Consider the following 19,467-nt stretch of genomic DNA (forward strand, 5'->3'; position numbering starts at 1 on the left):
CACTCATTATATTGCAATGATCTGCTCACCTATTATTAGTTCAACAGTAATTAACTTGTTGATGCTGAGATCGTCAAAAAGAAATGAGATATTTATTCAAAATGCCATCAGGTTCTCCTAGAATGATATTTAAATGATATAATGTAAATCCATTTGACCTGTGAGTCTTTGTCATTATTTAGTGACATTTCTTACAGAATAAATTGTTTGCAGGTTGGGCAGCCTGCTGTGGAGCTTGGCAGAGAGCTATAAAATAAAAACAAATTATCCTTTCATTTTATACATCATTTATTCAAACATTGGTTTAAAAAATTGCCTTGTTTTTCTATAATAGAGAAGTGTCTTTCAACGGTTAAAAGCACATTCGCTTTTTTTTTTTTTTTCCCTCCAGGGTTGTTGCTGGGGCTTAGTGCCTGCTCTATGAATCCACTGCTCCTGGAGGCTTTTTTTTTTCCCCTTTTGTTGCCCTTGTTGTGGTTATTATTATCATTTGTTGTTGGATACGACAGAGAGAAATGGAGAGAGGAGGGGAAGACAGAGAGGGGGAGAGAAAGACACTTGCAGACCCGCTTTACCGCTTGTGAAGTGACTCCCCTGCAGGGGCTCCAACAGGGATCCTTACACAGATTCTTGCGCTTTGCACCACGTGCGGGTAACCCGCTGCGCTACCGCCTGACCCCCGCACATTAGCTTTTTTATTATTTTATTTTATTTTTTAAATTTTGTTAATATTTATTTATTTATTGCTTTTTGTTGACCTTGTTTTATCGTTGGAGTTATTGTTGATGTCATTGTTGTTGGATAGGACAGAGAGAAATTGAGAGAGGGAAAAGACAGAGGGGGAGAGAAAGATAGACACCTGCAGACCTGTTTCACCGCCTGTGAAGCGGCCCCCCTGCAGGTGGGGAGCCTGGGGCTCAAACCGGGATTCTTACACCAGTCCTTGCGCTTTGCACCATATGCACTTAACCTGCTGCGCTACCGCCCAACTCCCTTTTTTTTTTTTAAATTTTGTTAACATTAGCTTTTTTAAACAGACCACAGACTGCATTAGCAAAAGTATCTGTGAAGAAAGAATACCCAGTGTTACACCTGTCAAAAAAGCGTTCCTTTTTCCTTTGCCTGTCAAATTCACAACTTTTAAAAAAGTATGGTGAATCTAACTTAAAAATTTTTTTTTTTAATTTTCTTTATTTATTGGATAGAGACAGCCAGAAATCAAGAAGGAAGAGGGTGATAGGGAAAGAGACAGACACCTGAAGGTGAGGACCGGGGGCTAGAACCTGGGTCCTTGCTCATTGTAATACATGCGTTTAACCAGGTGCGTCACCTCCCGGCCCAGAATCTAGCTTTTTAAGATTTAGAAAATACTATTTTTCATTTCTTTCAATGTCTCTGCCTGTTTATTTAACATTAAAACATCACAACTGGGGGTGGGGCGGGGTGATAGCGCAGCAGATTAAGTGCACTTGGCACAAATTGCAAGGACCTACATAAGGATCCTGCTTTGAGCCTCCAAGCAGTGAAGCAGGTCTACGGGTGTGTCTCTTTTTCTCCCCCTCTGTCTTCCCCATCTCTCTCGATTTCTCTGTCCTATCCAACAACAACAACTATAATAATAACAGTAACAATAACAACAACAATGGAAAAAGATGGGAGTCAGGTGGTAGTTCAGTGGGTTAAGCGCACGTGATGCAAAGCGCAAGAACTGGCATAAGGATCCGGGTTTGAGCCCAGGCTCCCCACCTGCAGGGGAGTTGCTTCACAGGTGGTGAAGCAAGTCTGCAGGTGTCTATCCTTATCTCCTTCTCTCTGTCTTCCCTTCCTCTCTCCATTTCTCTCTGTCCTATCCACCAACAACAACATCAATAATAACTACAACAATAAAAAACAAGGGCAACAAAAGGGAAAAATAAATAAATATTTTTAAAAAATTCATTTATAAGAAAAGAAAGAGACCTGAAGCACTGCTTCACCACTTGCAAAGCTTTCCCCCTTCAGGTAGAGAGACCAGGGGCTTGAACTGGGGGTGTTCATGCTCTCAACCACCCTACCTATTTTTATATTTTATTTGATTTTTAATGAAAGAGAGACCAGAGCTCTGCTCAACTCTGGTTGATGGTGGTGCTGGGAATTGAAGCAGGGAACTCAGAGCCTCAGACATGAAAGTCATTCGCATAATCTTTATGGGGTCCACCCACCGTAAGGGGAAAAGTTAATGTTTTAACCATAACTAGGGAGGTTTTCTTCAGCCCTTAATTTTTCTCTTACACCTTAAGGGTTAACAGAGAGTCACACCTTGGTAGTAACTGGAAAGTGTTCTCATGATTCAGATGATTGTATTGGATCGACCTTCCCGTGGTGCATCCCGTGAGTACCCATTCATTGGGGAAACTGACGATCCTTCCTAGCCAACTGAATCCACATGGATCCCAGTCACTTTCAAAGCCATTAACTGGCTACGGAAGAAGGGCAAACGCTAGAAGAAGGAGAAGGAGAAGGAGAAGGAGAAGGAGAAGGAGAAGAAGATGATTGTACTCTATACTCCTTAAGATGTATATAGTTTGAGGCCAGGCAGTGGCACACCTGGGAGAGTACAAGTGTCACAGTGCGTCAGGACCTGACTTCAAGCCTTCAGTCTCCAGCTGCAGGGAGGAAGCTTCATGAGTGGTGGCATAGTGCTGCAAATGTCTCTCTTGACCTCACTAGTTTCTCCACCCCTTTTAATTTCCCTCTGTCCCTACCCAATAAATTGTATATATATTTAAAAGATGCATACAGTTTTTTAAAAAATATTTATTTTATTTATTTATTCCCTTTTGTTGCCCTTGTTGTTTTATTGTTGTAGTTGTTGTTGTTGTCATCGTTGTTGGATAGGACAGAGAGAAATGGAGAGAGGAGGGGAAGACAGAGAGGAGGAGAGAAAGATAGACACCTGCAGACCTGCTTCACCGCCTGTGAAGCGACTCCCCTGCAGGTGGGGAGCCTGGGTTCGAACCGGGATCCTTATGCCGGTCCTTGTGCTTTGCGCCACCTGCACTTAACCCGCTGCGCTACAGCCCGACTCCCGCATACAGTTTTTTACAGTCAGAAGGAAAGGGATATATAAAATACTTGTATTTCCACAACAGAAATGTCATACATCCCCATACTGAATAATAAGATATTTCTTCTATTTTAAAAAATATTTTGTTTATTTATTTTGGATAGAGACAGAGAGAAATTGAGGGGAGGGAGGGGATGACAGAGACAAACGTAGACCTGCTTCACTACTTACTCATAAAGGTAGGGACCCAGGAGTTTGAACCCAGGATTTTTGCACACTAATGTATGCACTCAAGCAGTTATGCCATTGCTTGGCCCCATAAGATACTTTCTATTTCATGAGAATCTTTTCTCTCTTTTTTTTTTTAAATAATGATTGACAAGACCGTAGGATAAAAGGGGTACAATTCCACACAATTCCTACCACCAGAGTTCTGCATCTCATCCCCTCCAATAGGAGCTTTCCTATTCTTTATCCCTCAAGAAGCATGGACCCACAATCTTTATGGGGTGCAGAAGGTGGAAAGTCTGGCTTCTGTAATTGCTTCTCCACTAGATATGGGTGTTAACAGGTCCATCCATACTCCTAGTCTGTTTCCATCCTTCCCAAGTGGGGTAGGGCTCTGGAGAGGTGAACGTTCCAGGACACATTGGTGAGGTCATCTTCCCAAGGAAGTCAGGTTGGCCTCATGGTAGCATCTGCAACTTGGTGTCTGAAAAGCAGTAAGATAGAAAGCAGAACAAATTGTTTAGTAAGTAAGAACCTATAGGTAAGAATATAGCAGATAAGATTTGAGGTCTCCTTGTTGTAAGAGGCTAGGAAGTCTATTTTAGGTATATTCCAAGGGGCCCATAGCTTTACTAATTTTTGCCTGAGTCCGACAGCCAACATGCTTGTGAGCTGAAAGTATTGACTAGGAAAATGGTGTTAGAGTTGGGAATAGGACTAGAAAACTGGATCGGGGGATCAGGCGGGCAGTAGTGCAGTGGGTTCAGCATACATGGCGCTAAGAGCAAGGACTGGCATAAGGATCCTGGTTTGAGCCCCAGCTCCCCTCCTGCAGGTGGGTCACTTCACAAGTGGTGAGGCAGGTCTGCAGCTCCCCCTCTCTTGACTTCCCCTTCTCTCTCCAATTTCTCTCTGTCCTGTCCAACAACAATAACAGCAATAACAACAAGGGCAACAACAACAAAAAAAAAAAAAAGGAAGGGGGGATGGCCTACAGGAGCCATGGATTCCTGGATCAGGGAACAGAGTAGCTCTCAAATATGGGTAAAGTACATAAATACCGTTAACTGTAAACCCCATTGATCTGGGGCCCATATTCAGCACAGGATCCTGTGAAACCCCTGCATCCCTGTAGGTCTGAGGTCGAATTCCACGGTGACAGCTAGGAACATTCTAGGCTGCACTCATTTCAGGAACCGTCTTCCTCGAGTGGCAGAGTATGTTGACCCAGCCTCCCTTCGGAGTCACTGTCTTTGTTGTTCCATATTGAGGGCAAAGTCCTCATGAAGCCCAGCCAGTCTATCTTGGCGTTACTCTCGATCGCACTCTGTCATTTCACAAACATCTCATAAAAACTGCAGCAAAGGTGGGCGCGAGGAATAACATCATTGCAAGACTGGCCAGCTCCTCATGGGGCGCGAGCGCTTCCACACTACGATCATCATCTCTGGCATTATGCTATTTCACTGCAGAATACTATGCTCCAGTATGGTTCCGTAGCCCCCATGTCCACTTGGTCGATTCCAAATTATATTCCTCCATGAGGATAATTTCTGGAACCATCCGTTCCACCCCGGTTCCATGGCTGCCAGTCCTTAGCAACATCGCCCCGCCAGATATTCGTCGGGATGCGGCATCATCTAAGTTCATTTCCCACGTCTACGCTCGACAGGACCTGCCAATATACGCGGATATCTTCGCCCACCCTGTCCAACGCTTGACGTCTCGTTACCCAATCTGGTCCCCTACGCCTACACTGAACTTCTCTGTTCCAGTCTCTTGGAGACTGAGGTAAAGAACAAACACCTCATCACAGACCCCTGCAAGCGTCAACCCAGCTTTGACCTAGCACGTTATGATTGGGCCCTCCTCAATCGCTATCGAACAGGCCATGGCCGGTGCGCCACTATGTTCCATCGCTGGGGAGCCAGAGATGACCCGAACTGCCCCTGTGGCTACAGACAGACTATGACCCACATAGTCAACGACTGCCACCTCTCCAGATTCAAAGGAGGTCTCAAAACTTTACATCAGGCTCAACCTGATGCTGTTGACTGGCTACGGAAGAAGGGCAAACGCTAGAAGAAAAAGAGGGCAAAGTCCTGGAGAGGCCGACAAGATGTTTTCCCATGTTCTTTTATTTACCTTTTTTTTTCTTTGCCAGTTCTATCTTTCTGAAAAGAAATTTATAGTAAGATCTGTGATCTGTTTTGAAATGAAAACCCTTGGCATTGACTCATGACCAGCTCCAACTTTTGACTTTCCAACTTGTCATTTTACTCTTGGCAACCCACTAGTCAAGTTTAATACAAGAAAGAATTGGCAATTCTTTCACATTCTTTTTGTTGTTGTTAGAATTTGTCTGTAATAAGAAGAGCAGGAGAGGATTGTGGGTTTTAGCATAGAAGACTCCAGAGATAGATATCCCAAATCCTAAAATAAGTTATTTTAAGAGTTAATCCATCAAAACAGTAAATTGCGAGTTTCCCCAGCCACTGTCAAAAACAGCTATGAAAATGTTAACGTAATTAAATACAAGTCAACATCTCAAGCAGTTTGCTTTGTTTTTCTCAACTCTTAGCACTTTTTTATTTTTATATTTTATTTTATGATTTATCTTTTTTTTTTTCTCTTTGTTAAGATTTAGCTGTAAATGAGAGGAGGGGAGAGAGAACCAGAGCATCATGTTGCCAACGTGCAATACTGAGAATCAAACTCAGGACCTCTTACTTGAAATTCCAAACACTTTATCTACTGTGCCACCTTCTGGGCTGCTCATTCTTAGCACTTCCTGTTATTAGCATGTTTGGAGAGATTTTGAGGAAATCTTAGCAGTGGCACTAATTCGGACTCTGAAATCTTTCAGCTCTAACACTCCAAGAAAGGCTGTGTTCGCCGGAAGTATGCAGTTGCTGGCTGGAGTCAAACTGTGTACAGGAAGGACATTAACCAACCACCCACACTATGAAGACGATAGTCTGAGAGCACGAACTAAAGCGGTAAGGGCCCACTGTGGAGCATCAGTGGGTTTCTTGTGTTTGGTAAAGCTGGGTTAAGTTAGAATTCAGGGCCTCACGTCTCCTTTCTCTAGTCTTTTTGGCATGCCCATATACATTAAAGACCTGCTGTGTCCCCAGACAATAACTTGGATCCACCTGCATATCAGATTTCAGGCTCAGGCAAAAAAAAAAAAAAAAAAACTAGTATAGCTACAGGCCCTTTGAAATATAACTAAAATATGCCTACTAGCTATCTGCAAAGTAGAGGACCCCCCAACACTTCATCTGCGCTATTCCAGCCTTTAGGTCCATGACACATGATGAGGTTGTCTGTCCAGGGGAGTCCAGTTGGCATCATGGTAGCGTCTGGAACCTGGTGGCTGAAAAAAGAGTTAATATATAAAGTCAAACAAATTGTTGACTTACCATGAACCGAAAGGATGCAATAGTTTCGTAGATAGTTAGTAATCCTATTTTAGTTATATTCCAAATATGGATAAAGACAGTAAGAAATCCAGGGGGGGGGAAGAGAGGCAGAAAGATACCTGCAGCCCTGCTTCGCCACTTGCAAATCTTTTCCCTGACAAGTGGGGGAATAGGACCTCGAACCTGGTTTCCTTGTGCATTGTAACATGCACTCAACCTGGTGTGCCACCACCTGGCCCCTACTTCCTATCTCTTAAAATCATATAAGTAACACTCCAAATTATAAACTTGAAAATACATCACTCTACACGGGGTTAGCTGTCCTTAGATGGGGCCAGCACAATAGCTCACTGGTACAATATGCTCGTCTACCTTGCACATGTCTCGGGTTTGAGGTCAGTCCTCACGGCATGGGAAGAAACTTCACCTTGTGGTTTCTTTCCCTTTCTCTTCACTGCAAAATTTGGCCTGGAGTGGTGAAGAGAAAGGTGAAATTTCTATACCAAAGGCTATAGTCATTTTTCGTTACTAAATAACTGTGCAGATTATACCAGTTTGCAGTTCTGTCAGTATTGCGGAAGGGTACCTATTACTCTAGTTCTAAGAGTAGTTTCAAACTGTTTTCTTTCATTTCCTTTTTATTAGGTTTTTTTTTTTTTGATAGAGACAAATTGAGAGGGAAGGAGGAAATAGAGATACCTGTAGCTCTCCTCCACTACTCATGAAGCTTCCCCCCTACAGGTGGGGGCTAGGGGCTTGAACCTAGGTCCTTGTGCATGCTCAACCACTGTCCAGCCCTGAATTCCTTAATCTTGTTGAAAAGTCTTGTGCTGACAAGATTTGGGTTCGACAATCTTTTAAAAGGTGTGTGTGTGTGTGTGTGTGTGTGTGTTAATAAAAATAGTCTGAACTTAGATTTCTGATAAAATGAGAACTTTTTAATTGGCCCATCTTTAATAGATAGCACCAACTTTGCTAGAGGGAGAAGGGGAGAGAGAGAAAAGAAAGAAAACATGCTAGTCCACCTCCAAGCACATATCTGATTTATCTGATCCAAAATTAAGCCAGGAAGTGACTTGTACTGCCCAGACTTGAGAAAGATACAGAGAGGACATGCCCAATACATGGAAAGTCCTTCTGTCTTCCACCCTTCTCAGAGAATGATCTTGGTCTCGTGGCTGAGTTTTTTGTTTGTTTGTTTGTTTTTAGTTTTTATTTATAAAAAAGAAACACTGACAAAAACCATAGAGGGTTACAAGTCCACACAATTCCCACCACCAGAATTTCGTATCCCATCCCCTCTCCGATAGCTTTCCTATTCTTTAACCTCTGGGAATATGGACTCAGGGTCATTATGGGGTGCAGAAGGTGGAAGGTCTGGCTTCTGTAATTGCTTCCCCGCTGAACATGGTCGTTGACAGGTCAATCCATACTCCCAGCCTGTCTCTCTCATTCCCTAGTAGGGTGGGGTTTTGGGGAAGCAGAGCTCCAGGACATATTGGTGAGGTCGTCTGCCCAGGGAAGTCCGGTTGGCTTCATGTTCATGGCTAAGTTTTATGCCCTAATAACTTAAATTCTAAAACTCACATCTACTCCTTTGTCAGTTATGACTTTTTTTTTTTTTTTTTTTAATCAGAGCACTGCTCAGCCCTGGCTTATGGTGATGCAGGGAATTAAACCTGGGACTTTGGAACCTCTACCATAAGAATCTCACAACCATTATGCTATCTCCCCCTGCCAGCCATGACTTTCTAATCTGTGAAATGCCTTCAGTCTGATGTCCAGTGTAGCATTGTTGGTATGCATGAGACCCCTTCTGTTTCATTTGGTTTAAATCCCCCCTGCTTAACACTATTCTATTTACATAACCACTTCATTCTATTTACATAACCACTGTTAACAAGTACCACCCTCCCTCCAGGGCATTGGTGGTTTAGTGATAGGATTCTCGCCTGCTCCACCCCCTCCTTGTCACACTCTGATTTTCACCAGTCACTTTTCTCTCCACCCTCTCTACGTCACATCCTGTTTCCACCCTACTTGGCAAGTATATATAAAGACAGCATTGTGAGTTTTACCTTACCTTGAGCTTAGCTTAGCTCGGCTTAGGTTGGGCTGCGTCCTGAATGAATAAAGAGATACTGCCTACAGCTCAACCATGAGTCCCTGGTTGTCTGTTACCCGCCCGTGAAGCCAGCCCAGCGAAAACAACATATCCCGTCGAAAACAACATAGCATGAGGGATCTTCTTTGATACCTTTCCCCTAACTGTCATTATCAGAAACTGGGGCAAATTTCTAACAAGTACCCTCACACAGGTTTCTGACATGGACCATGGACCCCTAATGAGCTGTTATGGAGAACTCCCTTTGCTAAGGTGAAGGTTATATCTCATTTACTCTGCTATGTTTTTTACCTTTGTGAACATTCTTCAAATTGGCATCTACTGATGAAATAACGCACACTTTTGAAATAATCCATTCTGATTCTGAACCTAATCGCTGTCAAAAGTCCAGTGTGTCTAGAGGGACTTAGCTATTTCTCCCTCTTCCCTATGCTAAGTAATGACAGTCTCCTTTTGGAAAAAGACATACACATATACCCGTCTCTCTCTCTCTCTCTCTCTCTCTCTCTCTCTCTCTCTCACACACACACACACACACACACACACACACACGCCAGAAAGATAGGCCTTAGATTCATCCTGCCAGTGGAGTGATTTCCCCCTTCTAATTCCAGTATAACTTTATTGAGGATATGTTGGTTTACAGGATTTTTGTGCCACAAGGATCTCTTTCCACATTTTCCCAAGATAGTACATTTCACCCTTAGCCAAACTGTCATCTTATTAGTGGAATGATATTTTGCCTTATTCTATTTTTAATCTCATTTTGAAGGTTTATCAGATATATGCCAAGAGGTCTCCTGAGGAAGTACATACCCTCCTAAGGTCCTTTGGTGCTGACTATGTCATCCTGGAAGATAGCATCTGCTATGAGCGGAGGCACCGCCGGGGCTGTCGGCTGCGGGACCTGCTGGATGTTGCCAATGGACACGTAAGCACATCCCTGTCAAGGGCAGGTGTCACTTGGAGAAGATGGGAGTCCATTTGAATCATATATATATATATCATATATATATGATATAATCATATATATATGTACACACACATATATATTCTTTTTTCTTTTTCAAGAACACTGCTTAACTCTGACTTATGGTGGTGCTGGGGATTGAACCTGTGACTTTGGAGCCTCAAGCATGAAAGTCTTTTTGCATATCCATTATGCTGTCTCTCCACCACCTTTTTTTTTTTTTTGCCATGAGGGTTACCACTAGAGCTCGGTGCCTGCACGATGAATCCACCACTTGCAGCCAAGTATATTTCTAGACTTCATAGGTGTGTCTTATCACTCAAGTACTCATTTTTCTCTTGGATTCTGCAAAGCACCCACCCTTGCCACTTTGCTGACTGCCACAGGAGTTAGGCAAGGGCAAAAGGCAGGAAAGTTTTCAGGTCCCCAACTTCACATCATGCAGAGCAACCCTGTCGTTAGCTGGTTTGTATCATGAGGGTCTACTAAAATTTATTTTTTATTTTTTTTATATTTATTTATTTATTCCCTTTTGTTGTCCTTGTTATTTTATTGATGTTGTTATTGATGTCGTCGTTGGATAGGACAGAGAAATCGAGAAAGGAGGGGAAGACAGGAGGAGAAAAAGATAGACACCTGCAGACCTGCTTCACCGCCTGTGAAGCGACTCCCCTGCAGGTGGGGAGCCTGGGACTCAAACCGGGATCCTTATGCCAGTCCTTGCGCTTTGTGCCACCTGTGCTTAACCCACTGCACTACCACACGACTCCCCTAAAATTTATTTTTAAGGATTTCAATTACTGATAAAACTTCCACTTTTTAAAATCACTGGTCTAAGTTATCGTTTTGACTCATTCATGAATGACTTGTGGCAGTGGACACCTCTCCTCCCACTCTGGTGGTCTCTCACTGCTCTGCTCTCGCCGGATGTCACTTTTTGTTGGCTGCCACCACTTTCATTAAGGTGACTGTGGTCTATCTTACACTCAGAACAGAGAGCAAGCGATTTCTCCATTCTCTCAAGGAAAATGTTCTTGGAGTTATTCCAAGTCTCAGAGCAGACAGAATATTTAGATGTGGCATGTGCTATAATCATTAGTGTACAAAAATATATTTATAAAGTAATTAGGGAAAAATGACAAGCTTAGCCTAATTAACTAGTCACTATACTGTTAATTAGATCCCAGAACTTGCTCATCTTAAAACTCTTAAGTTTATCCCTTTGGCCAACATGGATATATTAAATTGCTTGGGTATGGTAGGCATTTTACAATGTACAAGTATATCAAGTCATCATGTTGAATGCTTTAAATAGATAACTCTATTTGCCTATTAACTGGGCTTACTTAATAACTTTCTCTGCTGATAGTAATTCTCTGCTGTTTTATTTCTGTGAGACAGTGTAGTAAGTACGTTTCTGAGAACAGGGAGATCCAAATTCTGACTCTTAACTTTGAGGTTGAGGATGGTTATTATGTTACACTGAGCTCTCCTGCTCTATGCTTGGTTTACCCTTCGATGAGGAAAGGAATGGACCAGATGGTCTCTAAATTGGCATTAACATTTAAATAATTTAAGTTCAGTAGCTTGTCATGCTTAAAAAAGCTCAACGTGTGGGAGTCAGGCGGTAGCACAGCAGGTTAAGCACATGTGGCACAAAGCACAAGGACGGGTGTAGACATCCCGGTTCGAGCCCGTGGCTCCCCATCTGCAGGGGAGTTGCTTCACAGGTGGTGAAGCAGGTCTGCAGGTGTCTATCTTTCTCTCCCCCCCTGTCTTCCCTTCCTCTCTCCATTTCTCTCTGTCCTATCTAACAACAATGATATCAATAACAATAACAACTATAACAACAATAAAAAAAATAAGGGCAACAAAAAGGGAAAATAAATGAATAAATAAAAAGCTCAATGCCTATTCCTTTAAAAAAATAAAAAATAGTAGTTTAAAGGAATATAAGGTCACAGGGGTATAGCTGGTTTAACGATACACTACACCCACCACCAAAGTTTTGGGCTTTCTCCCTGCAATGACAACCACCATTTCTCACAAAGTCCTAGGCACAATTTGGTTTTTGGTCTTGTTTTTAAGTCTTTTTAATAGGTGTGTGTGTGTGTGTGTGTGTGTGTATGTTTATTGGATAAAGACGCAGAGAAACTGAGAAGGGAGGAGAAAATAGGGAGAGACACCTGCAACCCTTCTTCACCACTTGTGAAGCTTCCCCCCTGTAAGAGGGGACCAGGGGCTTGTGTAAGTTTAACCAGGTATTCCACTGACTGTCTTCCCTTTTTTTTTTTTTTTTTCCCTTTCAAGTTCATATGATTGAAACCATCTGGCCAATACCTGTTTCTGGTTTTTCAGGGGTTTTTTTGTTTTGTTTTGTTTTGTTTTCCTGAAAATGTATTTGGTTTGCTTTTGACTTTAGGTGATGGACGGCCCAGGAGAGAATGATCCTGATTTGAAATTTGCGGGCCATCCTCGGTTCTGTGAGGAAATCAAGAGAAACCTGCCTCCCTACACAGCGTACTTTACTAGAGTATTTGAGAACAAGACATTCCATGTTTACAAGCTATCTAGAAACAAGTAACAAACCATCTCCCTTCAGTGTCTATTTTTGATATAGAGAGCTCCGTCATAATGAAACTCCATAATGTTTCCTATGTAATTGGGTAGCCTGGTACCTTAAAGCTGTGATATGAAGGATTTCTACAAATGTTTACACACGCTTCACCATCTTGGAAAGTATCTTATACATGCTTAAGTCTTCTTTGTCTTGTCTCATCAATGTCCTTAGTCTAGCCGTTCTCAGCTTTCCAAGAATGAAGTAGTATATTGTTCTTATGAAGAGTCATTGGTATTCACAGGTAGCCTGAGAGCCACATATCATGAGAAGTCCAGAGCCTGTTCAGTGCTTGAAATAATATTAATTTTCAATTGACTTAAAAACAGGCACGGTTGAATTGGATTGAAATGAATTATGGGCATACATAATTAGATTAGTTAGTATTACTGTACTAGTGAACACCAACTAGTGACTTTTTAAAAAGCTCTATTCTCTTTCACCCCTCCAAAATTTATAATGTTTTCCAATTTTCATGCTTTTAATATTTCAAAATCATGTTAAGTCTTTATATGTATCTTGAGCTTTTTGTTGTGTTTTGTCTGAAATGTAAGTTGTAGAATTTCAGTAATACATTTCATTATTCCTACATGTTTTAATGCTGGTCACAGACAAGTGTTACAAATTCCACATCGTAAGTCTCAAAGGGACAGAAATACGGTAGCCAAGTGGAATTTGTTACTGTTTATTGTTATTATTTTAAAACCTACTAATACTACTTAACCTATCCTGCTAGTAAAATAATTTGTATTTATTTAAACCTACTGGGTTTACAAAATTTTGTAAACCTTTTTGTTTTTAGCCTTTGTATTTTTTACAGCCTAGAACCTTGCAAAGTCTGAATATTTTTAAAATGTTGTATCTTAACTACTTCACTTAATACAGTATTTTTAGCAGAGAGCATTTCATACCAAGTTTGATTCATGGTCTCCAATCTTACTCTGAGGTACCTAGGAGGATAATTTTTTTCCTTTATAAAGTAAAACCAAGTGCCTCTAAGTCTTGCTTATTTGTAAACAAGAAGAGGATTATGTGTACCTGCTCAAAATCTTTTTTGATAGTTTTTTTTTGTAATCTCTAATGAAGAGGACATATACAAATGTTATTGATAAAAGCATATTGTACATTTAATTAAATCAAGGTGACTAATGAAATTAACATTCCCCATTGATCGTACCAGTTGAAAATTATTTAAATGTTTCTCTTTGTCATTGTACTGAAGTATAAATTACCACAGACATCTGAATGAATGAATGTCACATGTTCAAATGACTTTATATTCAGTTACTGTTTTTTAAGCAGCATTAAAAAAATTATACTGTCATATTGGATTCAAGTATACTTGGTTTTTATCAAAATGTATTTAAATAAAAAATTAACAGTAGCTCAATTATTAAATGATGCAGCTGAAACTTCTGAATTATAGCTTTCTGTTTCCTTAGTAAGGTTGGAGACCAGTGCTGTTTAGGATAATACAATAATAAAGCATTTTAATTAGCGCTAAAACTTTGATAAAGCCAGCAATGCAATGATGCACGCTTGTTGCAGCTGACAGCATGGGTCAGTACATCCTTCAGTGAGTGCCTTACTTCAATGGAAGCCAAGCACATGTAAGGTACAACATGTCAGACCAGATCATTGTTTTTAAAAATCTTCTGTCACCTTCTCAAATATATTTCAATTTAAACATTCCTATATGTACTAGTCTTGATGCATTTGGGCATTTGGATATCTTGGTAGATAAAAAACATGTACTTAAAGTTTTATGCTTACTGTCACTGCACTGGTGACATACAATAATCTTTTCTTCTTCTTCTTCATAGTTTGAATGCCAGTTGTTGCCAAAACATTTAGTGTGTAGTCTTTAGTTAAAAAAAAAAGTGCCAAAAAAAAAATTCAAAAAAGATCTCAAGACAAAATCCATATGTACACTCTTTCCAGGACACTGTGATCATGTATAGTATATATTTTTATTTCCTGATGACCAAACCTCTCGATGACTCAAGTTAAAATATCCTTAGTGCTTTTCAGTATTCTCTTTTATGATCTCCTTCCTGCAGTACGGAAGGAAAGAGTGGCAAAGCAGCTGATTCCTTACGCTCTGCCAAGCCAAAGCCAGGGACCTCTAGCTGAGTAAGTTCTCTGCCACACAGGACTCAGTGGCTGTGTTGATAGTGGGTTAGTTGCGGGGACTGGTGGCTGTCTTGATGGATAGGTAACTTGATTTTGCTTCAGAGTTAGCACTCAGAAGAACCTCGAAGTACAATAAGTGCTCTTAACTAAGCCTCTACTGACAGGACTCATCAGATCCCTGTTACAGATTGACTGCCTCAGCTGGGGGTCTGGAAGATTTTGTCACTTCTTCTCCCTTCTTTGAGTGCTCTGCTCAGACCAAACAGCTCCTGTGAGCAGGTCACCATAAACTTGGGAATATGGAGATATATATATATATAAAGAAGGGTTGTTTCTATGAAAAATTAACTTGGGTGGTTTGATATGGTAAAGGAAGGTTGAGTTGCTAACCAAAAAAAAGAATGCTTTTTTAAATCAGGTGTAATTGGGAATATGATGAAATACTGAGAAAGCAAAATTCAAGAAAACTTGTAAGCATATATCGCTTCATATATTTTCACATCCGTTCAATTTTTTTTTTAACTTGACTGATGAGAGTGGATCAAAAGGTGTGCTACTAGTCTGATATGTATAGGTACAGAATGAATAGTCATTGGGCCCTTACGCAAAGGAAAGGCCTTGGATGTACATCGAAAGATCGTTAAGTTTGTGTACAGTTGTGTATTTGAAGTGATGAGACATTACTTCAACCTACTTGCTTCATTGAATGACCAGCTACTGATACTGATCATGGCGGCTAACAGAGATTCTACTCTAGTTAAAAATAATTATAATAATAAGTCACGTTTATTGCATACTTTTGAAAGACAGGAATTCATCCCCAGTGTATTAGCCAGGGCCATCATTGGTGGTTATTATCTAGGCCATTTTTGTCTGTTTAAAAATGACTTTCTTGACCTTTAGAGATCTCAGTGTGTGCCTGTGAGTGGGTGCTAGGTGGATGCAGTCCAGATGGCAAAGACATGTAGGTATTTCATCTGGGCTGCATCTCCACATCAAATTAATTTTAAATGCTTATTCAGACTCCATGTGAACTGTGGCTAAGACATAACAATTTTAATTCATCTTTGGCCAAAACCCACTGAGTGAACATGGAAAAATACTCCATTTGAAAATGTTCGCTTAAACCTTGGGATTAATAGGAAGATATTAATCAGTTCTCAGATCATGTATCTTGATTAATATACTGCCAAATTCCTTATACCTGACACACTTTTTGGCCTAGGAGAGAGTGCTTGTCTGTGTGGGGAAATTTTTTTTCAGGATAGAGTGACATTCTTTCTTATGGACATTGATTTTCTGTATTTAACATCCTATGGGTAGATCTTACAAAGAGCTTTTATAATTTGTTGTCTGGATTGTATAGAGATTGTATACTAAATAAAGCTCTTTTAAATTACACAAGATGAGTGTCTTCCATTTCTTTAAAGGAACTGGCTTATTAAAGGGTATCAGATTTATAGTAATGAATGATAATGATGGGTGTGGGGAGTTCTTTAAATTTTTATTTATAAAATGGAAATATTGACAAGACCATAGGATAAGAGGGGTACAATTCCATACAATTCTCACAATCAGAACTCCGTATCCCATCCCAGCCCTTGATAGCTTTCCTATTCTTTATCCCTCTGGAAGTATGGACCCAAGGTCATTGTGGGATGCAGAAGGTGGAAGGTTTGGTTTCTGTAATTGCTTCCCCGCTGAACATGGGAGTTGACAGGTCGATCCATACTCCCAACCTGTCTCTTTCCTTAGTGGAGCAGGACTCTGGGGAGACAGGGGCTCCGGGACATATTGGTGAGGTCATCTACCCAGGGAAGTCAGGCTGGCATCATGGTAGCATCTGGAACCTGGTGGCTGAAAAAGAGTTAGGATATAAAGCAGAACAAACTGTTGACTAATCATGAACCTAAAGGCAAGAATATAGCAGATGAAGATTTGGGGGTGTCCATTTTGGGAAAAGCTAGTAGGTCTATTTTAGGCATATTCCAAGGGGCCCATGACTTTTATTAGTTTTTGCCTGAGCCTGATATCTGATATGCAGGTGGACCCAGGTTATTGTCTTACGAGATGGTGTCACAGTTGGAAAAAGGACTAGAAAGCTGGATCAGGGAAGAGAGTAGCTTCCAAATATGGGGATAGTATATATTGTTAACTGTAAACCCCATCGATTTGGTCTGGGCCCATATTCAGCACAGGAGCCTGTGTAACCTCTGCATCCCTGTATGTCACAGCTCACATTGTGTGGTCATGGCTAGGAACATTCCAGACTGCACTAATTTCGGGACCCATCTTCCTCAAGTAGTAGGGTTACGTTGTCCAACCTCCCTTCAGAGAATGGAATAGTCCCTACCATTGTTGATCCACATTGAGGGCAAGGTCCTCTAGGGGCCCACAAAGGGGCTCATCATGATGTTCCTGATGGAGATGACCAGAAACAGTGGAAAGAGTGATCTGTTAGAGGTCCATCATGTCTGTGTGGAATCCCAGGACCTGGTAGTGACTAAAGAGTCATCATTAAAGTATGCCAGTCTCTTGCCCTTATTCACCTTTTGTAGTCCTTTGTCTGACAAGGTTAGCTTTGGAGTGATTGAGGGACGTGCAATAGGAGGTAGGTGAGGTCTAAGTAGAAACTTTCAATAGGTACTTTATGGTGTCTTTTTAGGTCTTTCTACTTGCTTGCTGCATTTATTGACTCTGAAAACTATTGTGCACTTTTGCTTTAAAGTATATATTTTCCCCCAATTTATACATGTGTACATATGCCCTATCTCATGGGATATTTAGGACTTGAGGTTTTGTTAAGAAGTGCACCACCTGGGAGTCGGGCTATAGCGCAGCGGGTTAAGCGCAGGTGGCACAAAGCACAAGGACCGGCATAAGGATCCCGGTTCGAACCCCGGATCCCCACCTGCAGGGGAGTCACTTCACAGGAGGTGAAGCAGGTCTGCAGGTGTCTATCTTTCTCTCCTCCTCTCTGTCTTCCCCTCCTCTCTCCATTTCTCTCTGTCCTATCCAACAACGACAACAACAATAATAATTACAACAATAAAACAACAAGGGCAACAAAAGGGAATACATAAATAAAATAAATATTTTTAAAAAAATTTTAAAAATTTAAAAAGTGCACCACCCAAGGGAGTCGGGTGGTAGCGCAGCAGGTTAAGCGCACGTGGCGCAAAGCGCAAGGACCGGTGTAAGGATCCTGGTTCAAGCCCCCAGCTCCCACCTGCAGGGGAGTCGCTTCACAGGTGGTGAAGCAGGTCTGCAGGTGTCCTTCTCTCCCCGTCTCTGTCTTCCCCCTCCTCGCCCCATTTCTCTCTGTCCTATCCAACAAAGACAACAGCAACAATAACTACAACAATAAAACAACAAGGCAGCAAAAAGGAATAAATAAAGTGCACCAACCAAAGTGGAATTCAGGAGTCCTATGAGCTAGGAAAAGGTCTCACGAGAGTAATGAAGCTGAAGGTTTGCCATTCCACACCTGACATCTCTGGACACAGTCCAAAGGGAAACATGCCAAGGTGGTACTGGATGTATTGCTTAATGTGGGGAGATCTTAACTGTACATGCTAATGTTAAGAATTTGGGGGGGCAGTACCACAGCGGGTTAAGCACACATGGCACAAAGTGTACTGACCGGTGTAAGGATCCTGGTTCGAGCCCCTGTTTCTCCACCTACGGGGGGGGGGGGGTCACTTTATGAGTGGTGAAGCAAGTCTGCAGGTGTCTATCTTTCTCTCCCCCTCTGTCTTCCCTTCCTCTCTAGCTTTTCTCTGTCCTATCCAACAACAGTGACAGCAGTAACAACAACAATAATAACAACAATGATAAACAATAAGGACAACAAAAGGGAAAAAATAGCCTCCAGGAGCAGTGGATTTGTAGTGCAGGCACTGAGCCCCAGCAATAACCCTGGAGGCAAATTTTTTTTTAAATGTTTGTATATAGAATTTGGTTTGATTGCTGCATGTTCCCATTTGAACCTCAAAAATGTAGTATAAATGTGCCCCCCTCCAACCACAGAACTGTTCATTCTGGCTTGTGGTGCTAGGGGTTGAACCTGGGACATTGAAGCCTCAAGAACTGAAGTCTTAAGTCTAGATACTTCAAAGGAGAAATCAGGAAGATGGTTGGTGGTCCAGATTTTTTGGTAAGGGTATAAGATAGTAAGTGTGCATAACCACTATGTTGCTGATTATGATGATGTAGTAGATAATGAAACCCAAAGTAGAAATGATCAGAGATGAATATATTTCCCATCAAAAGAATCTGGTAGTAGAATCTCAAATGTTCTGTACTGACTCTTTATAGGTACACTGCTAAGTATACTTACTCTTAAGCTATTAAGTGCATTTTTTTTGCTAAAAATAGCAAATAAAAAATTTTAAAAATGCTATAGCAAAGTTGAAGTATAAATACTATATTCATTTTTTTTTAAAGATTTTATTTATTTATGAGAAAGACAGGAGGAGAAAGAGCCAGACATCACTCTGGCACATGTGCTACCAGGGATCAAACTCAGGACCTAATGCTTGAGAGTCCAAAGCTTTTCCACTGCCCACCTCCCGGACCACTAAATACTATATTCAATAGCTAAGTGAGAGATGATTTGAACTGTGATGGTTGAACATCTGACGCCAAACACATGGCAGACAAAATGCTCTTTCTCTGTGCCTCCTTGCACAAGAGGCATCTCAGACATTTTCAGTTAATTTGGGATTTAGAAGTTGGCTTAACAGGAATGTTTTTTCAAAAGGTACATAATAGAACTATAATGTGATGCAAAATCGGCTTAGCGGGTTGCATCCAACATTAAAAGATTAAGGTGTAGGGGGCCAGGCGATACCGCAGTGGGTTAAGCGCATATGGTGCGAAGCCCAAGGACCAGTGTAAGAATCTGGGTTCGAGCCCCTGGCT

General features: G+C 41.3%; 1 protein-coding gene across 4 annotated transcripts in view; it reads left to right on the top strand.

Moving 5' to 3' along the window:
* Positions 1-15,948, top strand: part of DPY19L3 (dpy-19 like C-mannosyltransferase 3) — a 72,622-nt gene extending 56,674 nt beyond the window's left edge. For all 4 annotated transcript variants that reach the window (XM_060185660.1, XM_060185659.1, XM_007539461.3 and 1 more), the window contains 3 exons: positions 6,141-6,273; positions 9,597-9,755; positions 12,217-15,948. In XM_060185660.1, the coding sequence (XP_060041643.1) occupies positions 6,141-6,273; positions 9,597-9,755; positions 12,217-12,378 (454 nt within the window). In that variant the 3' untranslated portion in view covers positions 12,379-15,948. The remainder of the gene's footprint in view (positions 1-6,140; positions 6,274-9,596; positions 9,756-12,216) is intronic.
* The last annotated feature ends 3,519 nt before the right edge of the window (positions 15,949-19,467 follow it).

This window comes from Erinaceus europaeus, chromosome 2 (genome assembly GCF_950295315.1).
Source record: "Erinaceus europaeus chromosome 2, mEriEur2.1, whole genome shotgun sequence".
NCBI lineage: Eukaryota > Metazoa > Chordata > Mammalia > Eulipotyphla > Erinaceidae > Erinaceus > Erinaceus europaeus.